Source organism: Tachyglossus aculeatus, chromosome 13 (assembly GCF_015852505.1).
Source record: "Tachyglossus aculeatus isolate mTacAcu1 chromosome 13, mTacAcu1.pri, whole genome shotgun sequence".
Taxonomy (NCBI): Eukaryota; Metazoa; Chordata; class Mammalia; order Monotremata; family Tachyglossidae; genus Tachyglossus; species Tachyglossus aculeatus.
Genome location: NC_052078.1, coordinates 10,138,078 through 10,153,365, shown reverse-complemented (window position 1 = coordinate 10,153,365; position 15,288 = coordinate 10,138,078). Strand labels below are relative to the sequence as shown.

The 15,288-nt window shown below is 41.6% G+C and overlaps 1 protein-coding gene across 4 annotated transcripts in view; it reads left to right on the top strand.

Annotated features, from left to right (window-relative positions):
- The window catches only part of DIP2C (disco interacting protein 2 homolog C), a 421,221-nt gene that overhangs the window by 378,112 nt on the left and 27,821 nt on the right, over nucleotides 1-15,288 (top strand). For 2 of the 4 annotated variants that reach the window (XM_038755481.1, XM_038755479.1), the window contains 3 exons: nucleotides 2,472-2,640; nucleotides 5,105-5,275; nucleotides 14,739-14,768. In XM_038755481.1, the coding sequence (XP_038611409.1) occupies nucleotides 2,472-2,640; nucleotides 5,105-5,275; nucleotides 14,739-14,768 (370 nt within the window). The remainder of the gene's footprint in view (nucleotides 1-2,471; nucleotides 2,641-5,104; nucleotides 5,276-14,738; nucleotides 14,769-15,288) is intronic. The other 2 variants (XM_038755482.1, XM_038755480.1) reach the window with 1 other exon arrangement.

Below are 15,288 nucleotides of genomic sequence, written 5' to 3'. Positions count from 1 at the left end.
TGTATACTCTTTCCCAGTGCTTTGTTCAGTGCTTTTTCATTCATTCATTCAATCGTATTTATTGAGCGCTTACTGTGTGCAGAGCACTGTATTAAGCGCTTGGGAAGTACAAGTTGGCAACATATAGAGACGGTCTCTACTGAACAGCGGGCTCACAGTCTAGAAGGGGGAGACAGACAACAAAACAAAACATATTAACAAAATAAAATAAATAGAATAAATATGTACAAGTAAAATAGAGTAATAAATACGTACAAACATATATACATATATACAGGTGCTGTGGTGAGGGGAAGGAGGTAAGGCGGGTTGGGGAGAGGAAGGAGGGGGCTCAGTCTGGGAAGGCCTCCTGGAAGAGGTGAGCTCTCAGTAGGGCGTTGAAGGGAGGAAGAGAGCTAGCTTGGCGGATGTGCGGAAGGAGGGCATTCCAGGCCAGGGGGAGGACATGGGCCGGGCGTCGACGGCAGGACAGGCGAGAATGAGGCACAGTGAGGAGATTAGCGGCAGAGGAGCAGAGGGTGCGGGCTGGGCCGTAGAAGGAGAGAAGGGAGTTGAGGTAGGAGGGGGCAAGGTGATGGAGAGCCTTGAAGCGGAGGGTGAGGAGTTTTTGCCTGATGCGTAGGTTGATTGGTAGCCACTGGAGATTTTTGAGTAGGGGAGTAACATGCCCACAGCGTTTCTGCACAGACGATCCGGGCAGCGGCATGAAGTATGAATTGAAGTGGGGAGAGACAGGAGGATGGGAGATTGGAGAGGAGGCTGATGCAGTAATCCAGTCACTTTGCAAATGGTAGTATTACTACCATTTGAGACCCAAAGGAAGACCCTGAGCCTGTAGCAAATCCCAGTTAATCAGTCCCCAGAAAGAACAGTTTTCATTTTCTTCTCCATTGACTTCACCTGCTCCGCATCAGTAGTTTATCTTTTGAGCACTTGCTAGTACTAAATGAGCATTTACTGTGAGCAGAGCACTATACTAAGCCCTTGAGAGAGCACAGTACAACAGATCATTATACATAATAAAGCCACAGCATACGCAATTGCTTAACTGCGTACATACAGCGCACAGGTCAAATTTAACTTCAAATTTAACTACGCCTTTTGTTGGATTAAACTTCTGTGGGAAGATAAAATGGGTAAGGGAAAGCAATAAATACAGAGTGATGCGTTGATGTTTGCTGCTGCTTCTGTAATATGCTACATCCTCCTCATCCTCAAATGTGAAGAATGATAACACCTTGAAAAGGCCAGTCTTCAACCCCTGAAATAAAAGGTGATGGCCTGTAGCATTTCCTTTTGAAATGGAGGATGATCTTTTAGAGAAAAGGAAGAGAGACCTGAAACCGAAAGAAATGGAAATTGCTCCAAAATGTCCTCTGGAAAATAATATTCCAGCTTTAGAGGTTCCTGTTGAAATTAGATTTGGTGACCAGTTTCCTTCACCTCACATTTTCTAGCAGCTAGAAAAGGCAAGGAGGCTTTGCTGAGACTTTGGAAATGATAAAACCATTATGGATTAGATTGAGATAATGGAGGATTTACCAGATTTTGCAGAGGTCACTTAAGTCACCCCAAAGGGTGGGCAGGTGGGGTTGCACGATCAATGAATTGTATTTATTGATTGCTTACAGTGTGCAGAGCACTGTACTAAGCTCTTGATGGAGCAGAATGTGACAGAGTTTGTAGATGTGTTCGCTGCCCACAGTGAGCTGATAGTCTAGAGGGGGAACAGACATTAATATAAATAAATAAATTGTGGATGTGTAAGAAAGGAATGTGGGGATGAGGGGAGGGGTGAATAAAGGGTGCAAATCCACGTGCAGTTCTGTAGTTCTCTGTTGATATCACTTATTGATAACGTTTTAAACTACCAAATTATAATACAAATACTTGTGAATTTGAATCAACTCCTATCCCCCAACTATGTGCTTTGTGGGTATTTAATAACGATATTGGAGTATCTATATCCAGTTACTTCAAAATCGTAGTTTTGGCAAGTGTAACTCTCTCATACCTACGTACTGGAAATGCAGTAAATGTTTCAATATTTCTAGATTTAAATTAAAGGAATATCAGCTGCCTTCATGCCAACAGATTTTTCTTATTTCTTGAAATTTGTTCTCTGAGACAAACAAAAAGGCCTTATTTGTTCTTACCCAGTGTGCCTGGAGATATCTGTTGTGCATTATGGAAAAATGAAATTAAAGCCAGCGTTCAAACATCACCCGAATCAGTAACCAATTACCTACCTTGGTTTTCTCGCTTCCAACAAAGATGGTGAAGTCCCAAACTTGCACATTGCCACCAAAATGCCATTCTGTTTCTTTTGTATTTTAATTGCTTGCTGGGAAATTTCTAGTATGTTCAGCGAAGTCACTGATTTTCAAGATGAGAAAATTGGACAGCAGATTTTTCCCCATGTTTAAAAAAAAGTCCACCACACCCTTCTGACCAATCTCCTGTCTCTACAGTGTTTATTCAGGACACCAGTCAATTTTGATTCCCCCCTCGGAGCTGGAGACGAATCCTGCCCTGTGGCTTCTAGCAGTGAGTCAGTACAAAGTCCGTGACACTTTTTGTTCCTATTCTGTCATGGAACTTTGTACCAAAGGCCTGGGCTCACAAACGGAATCATTAAAGGTAAGAAATTCCATCTCTTTCCTTAGATTATGTGGTTTCCTTTTTCAGCATGGGAGTGTATTTTTCCACTTGACACTCTTGTTTAAACTCTGTGGACACCAAGAGGCATTACATGCGTTCATTGAGGGGAAGAAATTTGATTATTGGCGGGGTGTGGAGAATCATTGGTAAAGGTAAAAATGATTCAGTCAAAAGCCAGGGTATTAGCTACCTTCACCTGCTGCTTCCAAGCCTGTTTTCATAAACAAAAATTGCCAGATGAAAAGCAGAAGAAGCAACTAAGCATTTTTAACTCTTTTTACTGTCACAGATCAATAAAATGGAATTTTGTCAGAATTCTATATGTAGATCTATGAAATATTCCAAAGAAAAGTTTTTTTCCCCTAGTTGTGTTTTTGAAAGTTTCCTTTATTCTGCTTTACTTTTGGTGCATGAAAATGGATGGGATCTAATACTGACTTTGATTTCTGAAGCTGCCTTTTGAGTAGGGACCCAGCTAATCCTCTTGCAGAATGCTAATACAATTTATAGAATTGCCTTGGAAAATGGTACCAGTTGTAAACATCTTCAAGAATCCCCTGATTTTCATTATTACCCCGCTCCTGGATTTACTTTCAGCCATTTTCCTTTTTCTTCCCTTTCATAATTTGCCATTTAGAAAGGTGGCTAGTTTCTTTTTCCTTGTTGATCCGGGGATCCTGGGCATTTCCACGTTATTTGCAGTGTGCTTCAAGGATATATGATAAAAATAAATGAAGTTGTTCACCCCACTGTTTTTGTATTTAAATCTGGTATATAGGACTTGACGTACTTGGAAATGGGCAACTGATTTTTTTTTTTTTTAATCCCAGGGTGAATTCCAGATTTGTCAGTATCAGAGGTGAAGGAAGCTGAGCTCCAGCAGCCTCCATGCTAGGCCAGCTTCCTCGGACTGTTTTCTGATAGTGTTTTGGATTAAACATACAGAGCAGAAGGCTCTTGGTAGCCTAACCATACAGCCAGCGTTTAAATATAGTTCATCCAAATGCTCCCTTTTGCCCCCAGAAAGTATTAGCCATGTAATTTCTCCAATGCACAAAGGAGAGAAAATGTGCCCTTTACCTCCCCCGAGATGTACATAGATAAAGAGGAATACTGTCAACATAGTGGAGGGCATTGCTGTCACCATTTAAAAAATTATGTTTTGAGAGTTTTATTGGTTGATCACTGGTGCGGGTAGATATAATTACTATTATAAGTAGATACTAGTAACCATCCTGACACAATTAGGCCCATCCCCTTTCACCACTGTGACCATGCTGAGAACCAGAACCATGTCCCACATGGCGCTCACAGTCTTAATCCCCATTTTACCGATGAGGTAACTGAGTCACAGAGAAGTTAAGTGACTTGCCCAAGGTCAAACTAGTGGCAAAGCCGGCATTAGAACCCAGGTCCTTCTGATTCCCAGGCCCATGCTCTATCTGCTAGACCACACTACTTCTGGTAGCTGATTTGGTCTTATGGTGACTGCCATGTCATAGGAAATGTTTTGTAGATTAAATTTTTTCTTTACTTAATACATGGCGAAAATAAAACCACTTTGAATTTTGTTTGTCCCAGGTTAGTCTGATTCCACACAAAGTGCTTGTTGGTTTAGAAATGATGGCTACGTAGTGTGATTTTTGTCTGGGGGAGTTTCTGCCCTCCTCCCCTCGCACCCTTTGCTCACTTGATATCAGCAAGTATCCCCCTAGTATCTGCCCTTAGATTTGATTATGTTGTCCATCACCAACTTTGTGTTTCTGCGGCACAATCCAAAAAGTGCCCACTACCTCTGTGCTTGATTCATTGGATTTTTTTTCCTTTTGTGACTTTTGCCGATTTTACTCACTTCCCCTAATGCAGAAATGTTCTTTCATAAAATTTGTATTGTGATTAATCATCAGGACTATATCCATGGCCTTTAAAGTGCCATGGGCTATAAAATGCCTGATATATCTTTATGAAGTCATTTAAAAGGCCTGATTTTCCACTTCTACCCACTGGTTTGGGATTTTGCATTTCTCTCACCTGGATTTGGATAAACAAACATACATTTGGCAACAGACAAACATCTGTCTTTCCCTTTTCCCTAACTCTCCTTCCCCCCCACCCTGTCTTCTGTAATCATCTTTTCAAGGGCACTTCAATTTTCCCCATCTCCCATACCATTTTTAGTTTCTTAGTTTCTTACTGGCTTTTGGAATTCTCAATGCTTTTGAGATTCACTTCAATTCTGAATGTCACTGAAAATGGTTTAATGAAGTAGGTCTCAAACTCTTTAGTCATAAAGCTGAACAGTTGGAGCCCAGAAAATTACAGGAAGCTCTATCGCACTTCTTTGTTAGGTTCATAAATGTTTCTGGGCAGCGATGTTCATTTGGCGTTCAGTGTTCAATTTTGAGGTTGATTTACTCCTTGATATCATTATCATTATTCCCAGGCCAGAGGACTAGACTTGTCACGTGTCCGGACGTGTGTAGTAGTGGCGGAAGAGCGGCCTCGGATAGCTCTCACCCAGTCATTTTCAAAACTCTTCAAAGACCTTGGTCTACATCCACGGGCCGTGAGCACGTCATTCGGCTGTAGAGTGAACCTGGCTATATGCTTGCAGGTAAGTTCCCCTCCCCGTCCTGATGATAAAAACCAAATGCTCAAGTTCAGAGAATCTCTCTTTACTACGATGTATACATAACCAACCAGAATAGTTTCCATCTGTTACCTTTGGCAGATGCCTTTCTGTTTTTCAAAATGCTTTAAGCAATTGCATGGGGTTGGTACACAGTGTTTCCATTTTCAGTTACAGTCTGTGTTTGTCATTGACCATTATTCATCACAGTTTCCCAAAGCACTCATAGCACTTATTCTGCACCAGATTTTTAAAATGTATTTAGGAATGAGTGTGTTAGTATGGCAGAGCCCGTGGAGTCAGTCTCTTAAAAACTGGGCAGAGGAATACCATATTAATATGGAGTGTTTGCTTTTTTCTTGAGAGCCAAATCTGACATTTCTAGACATCAAACAATTTCCGTTTCAAGAACTGAATGACTTAGAAGAGGTTTCCCAAATCCAACTTGGTATTGGTAATACATAAATCACAGTCATAGTTTGATTTCTCACCACTAAGACAGCATGGCTTTAGTCTCTTATACCCCTCACCTTCATTAATCCAACTTATGACCGTCATCAGGACCTTTGTTATTTCTTGAGGTTTTGGTGACTTGGAACAGAATCCTATCTGAGGCTCAGTTCATAAGGAACAGATCAACATTCTGAAAGCCAAGGCGGGGCGGGGCCGGGGGAAGGAAAATAATACTCTGTGTAAGCAGAACATTTGAAAAAATAAAACTTGCGAGGTGTAATGGGAGTCAGAAGGACCTGGGTTCTAATTCTGGTTCTGCCACGTGTCTGCTGTGTGACCTTGGGCAAGTCACTTCACTTCTCTGTGCCTCAGTTACCTCATCTATAAAATGGGGATTAAGAGTGTGAGCCCCATGTGGGACAGGGACTGTGTCCAACCTGCTTCACTTGTATCTGCCCCAGTGCTTAGGGTAGTGCTTGACACATAGCACTTAATAAGTACCATTATTAGTATTATTACCCTACAAAAAAATCAAATCTGCATTCCCAAAATGCAGTTCTGGGAGTAGAGGGATATATATGTATATACCTCTAAGGATACACCACCAGAATGATTTCAGGTGGAGGTGGGGCGATATGGGAGAGTTGTCTCCATGTTGTCGCTATGGGTCGGAGACAACTCCACAGCATAAGACAAGACAGTGCACATATTTTATTGGTAAGCGCTGGAGTAGATACAAGTTAATCAGGTGGGATACAGTCCCTCTCCTACATGGGAGGAGATTGATTGATTGATTAATGGGGCTCACAGTCAAGTAGGATAGAGAACAGGTAATGAATCCCCATTTCACAGTTGAGGAAACTGAGGCACAGAGAAGTTAAGTGACTTGCCCAAGGTCACACAGCAGGCAAATGATGGAGCTGGGAATAGAACCCAGGTTCTCTGGCTCCCAGGTCTTTATTCCAGTGCTTTATCCACTAGGCCATGTTGCCTCAAGGGAGATGTTGAAGACCTATTCTCTTGTATGTTGCTTCAGTCCAAGATCCCCTAAAATTGTTTATTGGGGAGTCCCATTCTGCAGAGTCATTCTGAGGACTTGGTAGATAGAAAGCGTGTCACCAACTTTTTGAACTCACAAGAGACTCCTCCTGTTCCTCCACACTTGCCCACCACCTCCTAATAGTAATAATTGTGGTATTTGCAATAATAATTAGTATGGTATTCGTTAAGCACTTACTATGTGCCAGGCACTGTTCTAAGCACTGGGGTAGATGCAAGATAATCGGGTTGGTCACAGTCCCTGTCCCACATAGGGTTCACAGTCTTAATCCCCATTTTACAGATGAGGTAACTGAGGCCCAGAGAAGTGAAGTGACTTGTCCAAGGTCTAATTAATCCCCATTTGACAGATGAGGAAATGGAGAAATTAAGTGGCTTGTCCAAGGTCACATCAGAGAAATGGCAGAGCTGGGATTAGAACCCAGATCCCCTGACTCCCAAACCCATGCTCTTTCCTTTAGGCCATGCTGCTTCCCCCTCCTCAGAAGTCTTTTCTTTCAAAATCTCTCTGTCCAAACAACTGGGAGGCTTGGACAAAATACATGTCTGGATCTATACAGAATTAAAATGCAGGAGGACTCTGGAGTGATTTTTTGTTGTTGTTTTCTTCCATAGACATGAATTTCCCTTCACTATCCCGATGAAAATTACCAGCTGGTTCATTCTCGTTGGCTGTTCCAATCTGGATTTACCCTCACCCTCTCTTCATGGTCTGTTCAGACTTCTAAAGCCCCCTTTAAGAGAGAGATGGGTGAATTCAAGAGCAGCTGCAAATGTCAAGAGCATCTCCTTTTCCACAGAATATAATTGCCCTCCTAGGGAATCCCTAGACAGGAAAATAAAGGGAAATCACGACCTCCGGCCACTTGGCAACAAAAGATAGATATTTATGCTTCCTGTTTCTCTCTTGCCACTTTAAGGGCTGTAGAATACACTTTGGAAAAGGAAGACTCAGAGCCAGTTGCACAAAGAACTGTTAATAATATTTAGCATTTGGAATCTTTCAAACTGTTTCCAAAATATTATCCAAAGACCTTAGTTGTAAGGCAGGTGACGTAGTCTTATGCTTAGTTCCAGTTGGGGGAGAACAGAGTTGTAGGCTAAATGACTTCCTATGGACAATGGAGAATGAATATTACACATGGAGTATGATGTGGCTTGTCTTTTTGTAATTCAGTAATTCAGTGCACCTCCTGTGCACTGTGCACTGGAGGTGGGAACCAACAATAGAGTAGAGGGAGAAAAGGAGAAAGGGCAGTGAGAAAGAATGTGAATGTTAATTTTGAGAGATTAGTGTCAATTTTTGAAAGCCTGGTTAGTCCAGTGGTGGTCTTTTGAGGGTGGCCCAGGCATAGGTGAGTGTCTTTTATGCAGGCTGATGGAATGGCCTCCATAGAAGAATAAGGACATGTTTCTCCCTATTTAATTAGCCAAGAGGTTTCTGGCTTATAAGTATCTTATACCACTGTGCTATGTAGTTCAGTTTTGCACAGCTGGACCATAAATTCCCCACTTAAAGAGGCCATTCCACAAGTCAGCCTCCCATTTGGCATTTGATAGAGAGGCTCATGGGAGTTTATTTGCTTTTTTGCATGAAGGGCAGGAGCAGCAATTGTAGCATTCATCCTCTTATCATGGCTCCTGAATGGGGAGAACTCTTGGGATGGCATCATTTGGGAGCAAGAAACTCCAGACACGTTTATAAGTTCATCTAGATCATTCACACTCATTTTGACAGTTTATTTAGCATCCTATTACAGAAACACTTATTTGTGTCACTGTGACTGCACCATCCCCTTCCTCCTCATTCTTATTTTCTCACTGGTGAATTAGTGTTGAAAAAGAGTAGAAATGTTTACAGTTGCTGTGTATTGGGATTCCTGTATTTCATGAACTGATTTTTAGGAGAGACGAGTAGATAAGCAACCTTGAAACCTAATATTATTGCCCTTACAAGTTCATCATACCTTTTACATACCTTACACAAATAAACTCTTTTGATTCTCTCTTCCGAAACTTATCTTTGACTCTATTACTCTGCTTGTCTTGGGGAGACCATCTAGTTGCGAAGGTTAAGTAACAGAGTAGCTTAGCTTCTGAGGGTTCTGATTTCTACTCTCCCCGTCTGTTTTCTAACGTTGGCTTCATTGATATATCCTCTCCTGGTTCTCCTATTTCTCTAACCACTTTTTCTCAGTCTCTTTCCCAGAGGCTCTGCCTCTACCACCCACCTTCTAACTGAGATTCACTCAAGTCTCTGTTCTGGGTCCCTTTCTAGTCTCCATTTACACCCACTCCTTTGAAGAACTCAATCACAGGCTTCAACTACCATCTCTATGTAAATCTACCTCTGTAGTCCTGACCCCTCTCTCTGCAGTGTCATATTTCCTCCTGCCTTCAAGACATTTCTACTTGGATGTCCCGCTGACACCTCCAACTTACCATGTCCAAAACCGAACTGATCCTTTTCCCACACTGACCCTGTCCTTCTTCTGACTTTCCTATGACTGTGGACAAAACCAGCAGTTCATAACCTTGGCATTATCCTCAACTCACCTCTCATTCAACCTGTGAAGTCAGTGTCAACAACTTCTGTCAGTTCTCCCTTCACACCATCTCTAAAATCTTCCCTCTCTTTTCCATCCCAACTGCTACCACTTTGATTGAAGCACTTATCGTATCCTGCCTTGACTACTGCCTCATCTGCTTTGCTGATCTCCCTGCCTCTTGTCTTTCCTCTCTCTAGTCCACGCTGCACTCTGCTACGTGGATCATCTATCTAAAAAGTTCAGCCCGTATCTCTCGACTCTTCAGAAGCCTCCAGTTGTTGCCCATCCACCTCTACATCAAACAGAAATTCCTTACCACGTATTTTAAACCACTCACTCAAGCTCTCCTTCCCCTATCATACCTCATTGATTTCCTCGTAATACACCCCAACTTGCACAGTTTGCTCCTCTAATGCTAACCTACTCTTTCCTCAGTGTCATCTAGCCCACCGCCAATCATTTGCTCATATCCTTCCTCTGGCCTGGACCACCCTTCCCTCTCATATCCAACAAACCACCCATCTTCCCAGCTTCAAAACCCTGTGATCTTATTTCTTCCAAGAGACTTTCCCTTACTAAGCCCTACCCATCCTCCCCTCTAGTTCACCTATGCACTCAGCTCTGTTGTACCCCTTAAGTACATGATTTTCATCCCACTCTCAGCCCCACAGCAGTCATCTACATATCTTTGCACTCTGCCATTTCCCCTATCTGTAATTTATTTTTAAGTCTGTCTCCTCCTCTAGACCATGAGCTCCTTCTGGGCAGAGGAGATCATCATCATCAGTGGTATTTATTGAGCACTTATGGTGTACAGAACACTTTACTAAGCGCTTGGAAGAATACAAAACAAGAGTTGGTAGGAGGTGTTCCTTGCCCACAACAAGCTTACAGTGTAGAGGGATGTGCTTACAAACTCTATTGTATTTCACCTTCCCAAGTGCTTAGTACAGTGCTTTGGACCCAATAACCACTCAATAAATACAAATGATTGATTGGGTGAGCACAGTGAACATATTTCTTTACTATTTTAATTGCTCTAGTGTCTTTGTCCACATCAGTAGGTTTTAATCATCAGACCAGTGTCTAGTTAAGCACTAAAACTATTGGACTTCAGAAACAATGGGGTTCTTGATTCTATAGGCTCTGTTGAGTAGGTATTTCTCATGTTATTTTTTGAGACATTGTCACTGAGCTTAGAAGTTACAGTTCTTTGGGAAAGTCCTACACTTTTAAAAGATCCCATCTCTGTGGTTTTGTAGGTTTTGTAGGTTTTGTACTGTTGTTACAGTAGTTATTTTTCAGAAGAGACAAATTTAGAAATATAAGCCATTTCTTATAGATGGGACTGCCATTTCCCAGAATCTCTAGCTGCATAAATGATTTTCATTTAAAATAGTTGCAGTTTGCTGAATTCATAGAAATGAACATTAGAAAGATCAAATTAGGATTTCTATGTTTAATTAGCCATACTATAAATTACTCTTAGGGCTGTTAGAAAGTGTCACTTGTTTATTAACCTCTACTGGAGAAGAAATTGCTTGCAGCCACATCTCTTCTTTGGAGAAATATGAGCAAAGCAGTTCTGTTGCATTGGATTTAGAAACTGAGTACTATTTTCCAGAACTTGGTTAATTGAGGAAAAATACAGAAATACCAAGGAAGAGTTAACATTCTCTTATTAGCGATTTAACTTTGAATCCTCTGATTGTAGTTACCATTCTTGTGGAGCTTCTTCTTTTCTGAAACGATGTTTCATTGATGCCATTTTTATAATAAATGGGTCAGCATTTAAATGGGTCAATCTATGCTTCTTCTTTCAGTGAGGGGATCATATTGGAGATTCTGTTCAGAGAAATGGAAATACCATGATTAGACAATGCTTGGAATAAGTGAGTGGGACAGTAGATGAAAGTAGTATTTTACAAGTACTGTTAGCTTGTCAAGTGTCAGCCAGGGCTCAGATGAGCAGCAAATGCCAGATATTTCCGGTGTTACTATCATATTCACTCAGTATTTTGTAGGGAATTTTATTATTTAGGATGGATGTCTTTTAGTGCCTGAAAATACCCCTGCATTTAGGCCTATATGTATTGAACTTAAATTAAAGCATTCAAATGAATGGTCACGGTTTTTGGTGGTCTTAATAGTGAAATAATGGGGTCATATATAAAAGTGGTATTCTTGTGCATTACAATCAAAATAGGTTTTGTGTTCCTGTTTTCTTGCTGTACATGCAATCTACTGATATTTATCCTTTGAAAACAATTTGTTTTTAGGGCACTCAAAGTTAAAGCATAGAACTAATAATGTTGGTATTCTTAACTAAAAGAAAAATGTGAACAGCATCATTACAATGTTCAGAACCATTCCTAACCCTACCTGTCTTTCCACACTTATGAATTAAGCTTCCACTGCAACAAGGTGGAAATTTTTTGTTTTGTTTTAATTCATGACCAATTTCTTCAGAATACACCCCAGGCATTTTTACTTCCCTTGTACTTAAGTATATTAGGGAAATAAATGAACACCTTCATTGAGCAAATGAGTGAATGACTACCAGGCTATTGAGATATCGGAAGATGTGGGGTTAAATGCTCATTCTTCAGGAAGAAAATGAAATGTATTTTATATGAAAACCTTGGAGGCTTAGTGCTTCCTTCATAGGCATAGTAGGTTATCTGTAAAACTTCCCAAGATTATACCAGCATTTCTGATAGTAATAGAGCTAGTTTACAAGCTACTTGGCTCTAATAAAGTAGGGTAGAGCTAGAATTCTGTACTCAATAGAAATTAAATGCTGAGATTTTGATATGGCGGGGAGGTTATGATGTAAGTAATGAAAACCTCAAATTTATAGATTTCTCTCTAGTAGTTCAAAATGCCCCAAACATGCCTTTTCAGTCCTTCAGCCGCCCTCCTTTTTTGTGGGTAGGGAAAGTGAGAGACGAAGGGATTGGTAGCCTTTCAGAGGGCCACAGCGAAGGTGGGAGTCAGAGTCATGAGTGGAATGGAAACATTTTGGATCCCAGCCCAGGGCTTTTGCTCTACTCCTTTTCACTTCCAGTTTTCCTGTTGGTCTTCTGTCTGTTCCAGTTTTGTGTACTCCATTCTATAGATGGTTCTTGAAAGTGTGTTGGCCATACTTAGCAGTTATCCAAATTGAAGCTAGCTAAAATAATCCAAGGAAAAAAAATCAAGCTCATTAATCAAAGTGGACAAGCACCTGCCATTAATCGCCAAACACTGTTTATTCTGGTTATATATACTTTAAATTATCTGCTCTCGCTTCAGTCAGTTAACTCAGATAATCAGCTTTGACTCTTCCAATTGAGCTCCCTGTGCGCAGGGATCTTGCCTATCAGTTCTGTTGTACAGTACTCAGTACAGTGCCCTGCCCACAGTAGGTGCTCAATAAATAGCATTGGTGAATTGATTAATTTTAACCATAGGACACCTTTATCAGCATTGCAGTTTGAATCTCTTGATGGGGAAGCAGCGTGGCTCAGTGGAAAGAGCCCGGGCTTTGGAGTCAGTGGTCCTGGGTTCAAATCCCGGCTCCGCCACTTGGCAGCTGTGTGACTTTGGGCAAGTCACTTAACTTCTCTGAGCCTCAGTTACCTCATCTGTAAAATGGGGATTAAGACTGCGAGTCCCCCGTGGGACAGCCTGATCACCTTGTATCCTCCCCAGCGCTTAGAACAGTGCTTTGCACATAGTAAGCGCTTAATAAATGCCATCATTATTATTGTTATTATGGGGCGGGGTGGGCAGAATGTACAATGGAATGAGGCAGCAGGGGTTGAGGAAGCAGCAACTGAAGAGCTCTAGCTGAGGACATTTTATGGTAGGAGGGTTGAGAGGATTAGGAAATGTTGGGAACTCTTTTCATAATAACAATAATAATAATAATAATTTTCGTATTTGTTAAGCGCTTACTGTATGCCAAGCATTGTTCTAAGCGCTGGGGGAGATACAAGGTAATCAGGTTGTCCCACATGGGGCTCCCAGTCTTCTTCCCCATTTTCCAGATGAGGTAACTGAGGCACAGAGAAGTTGTGACTTGCCCAAAGTCACACAGCTTGAGAAGGAGCGGAGTCAGGATTAGAACCCACACCCTCTGACTCCCAAGCCCGCGCTCTTTCCACTGAGCCACGCTGCTTCTCTATCTTCCCTGAGGCTTACTTTGAGGATCAATCTCTCCCTGCCCGTGCAGTTAATAATAATAATAATGATGGCATTTATTAAGCGCTTACTATGTGCAAAACACTGTTCTAAGCACTGGGGAGGTTACAAGGTGCTCAGGTTGTCCCACGGGGGGCTCACAGTCTTAATCCCCATTTTACAGATGAGGGAACTGAGGCACAGAGAAGTTGTGACTTTCCCAAAGTCACACAGCTGACAATTGGCAGAGTCGGGATTTGAACCCGTGACCTCTGACTCCAAAGCCCGGGCTCTTTCCACTAAGCCATGCTGCTCCTCTTCCTCCCCAAATTATTCAGGGAGGGAGGTGGAGAGAGAGAGACTCTGTGTCCAGAAAGGTCTTGGGAATCTCCTCCTGCCCTTTGTGAGCGGATTACTCTGTGAAGCAGCGTAAATAGATAAATTTACTGAGCGCTTACTATTTGCAAAGCACTGTATTAAAAACTTGGACGAGTACAATACTAAAGAGCTGGTTGACAAGGAGCTTAGGGTCTAGCAGGGGAGATAGACATTAAAATAAATTACAGATAGGGAAAGTGCCAGGATATAAGGATGTGTAAGTGTGGCGCTGAGGGTGGGGTGAATATCAAGGGCCCATGTTCTGTTTTAGTTTTTTCCCCTCATCAACTAATGAATTACAATTAGGACTACGTTTACTGCTTTTACAGGAAAAACCGATCCCTGTTGCACTTGCCTTCATTAGTGTAATGAATCCCGTTTCAATTAATGAATGATGAAAGAGCAAGGCCCAAAATATTCCTGCCCTACTTCCCTTAGAAAACAAAAAGCAAAAAAAGTTTCCTAAAGTGAAACCATCCACTAACCACATTGTCTTTGTCTTAAAAATCACCAAGTCTGTTCGTCTTTGGTTTAGTCATCTACTGCTGTCTCTTCTTTTGCTCTACTAAGATGTCGACATCTCATTTTAATTTTTTTAACCTTTAATGGTACAGTGGTTAATTTTTAAGGTTTCTGTATTTGACATTGTTTTTGTTTTTCTTTTTATTTTATTCCCCGCTTTTGGCATTTTCCTTCCCCTTCCCATTCCCATTTTTGATTGTTGGTTTCTGGATCATTTTTTTTGTTCGTTTTTGGTTTTTTTGATTTTGGTTTTTTTTTGTCTTGTGTTCTCTTTCTTTCTTCTCTCCTCTCCACCTCTTGTCCCTGCTGTCCTGCTGCTATAGCCTCACAGGCTGGGGAAGCTGGCCGAGCAGGTAGGGGATTTTCACGTTCCCTCGATACCCACCTTATCAGCTTCCGGCAGTGGTACAGACTAGAAGTTGAGTCTGGAGATTCTTGGATTTTCAGACCCTTCCAGTGCAACAGTGCAAACGGCCCACTGCAATTTGATCAACTTAAAACACCCACCTAATGCTACATTTATGGAAATAATTGTTTCCTCTGCACCCCATAGACCTGATGGTTTGTTTTCTTGGTTTGGTTCTCATCCCCACTTCCCCGCCCCGACCCCCGACACATTGTTTATAACATTTTTTTTCCATCATCATTCATCAGCACTAACCATGTATGGTCATATTTAAAATGTCAGAGGCCTAGAAAACGGTCATCCCAAGGATATGCGTTTGCATTGCTACATTAAAGCGGGTTGCAGTACTTGAATTCTCAAACGAGTTCTCCTCTCAGCCCTAGTCTGTTTCACTGCAGATTGTCTCAGTAGATTGAAACGTCACATTCTTCTGGCTAGTCAGGATGATGTACCTTGTATCGTGTTTT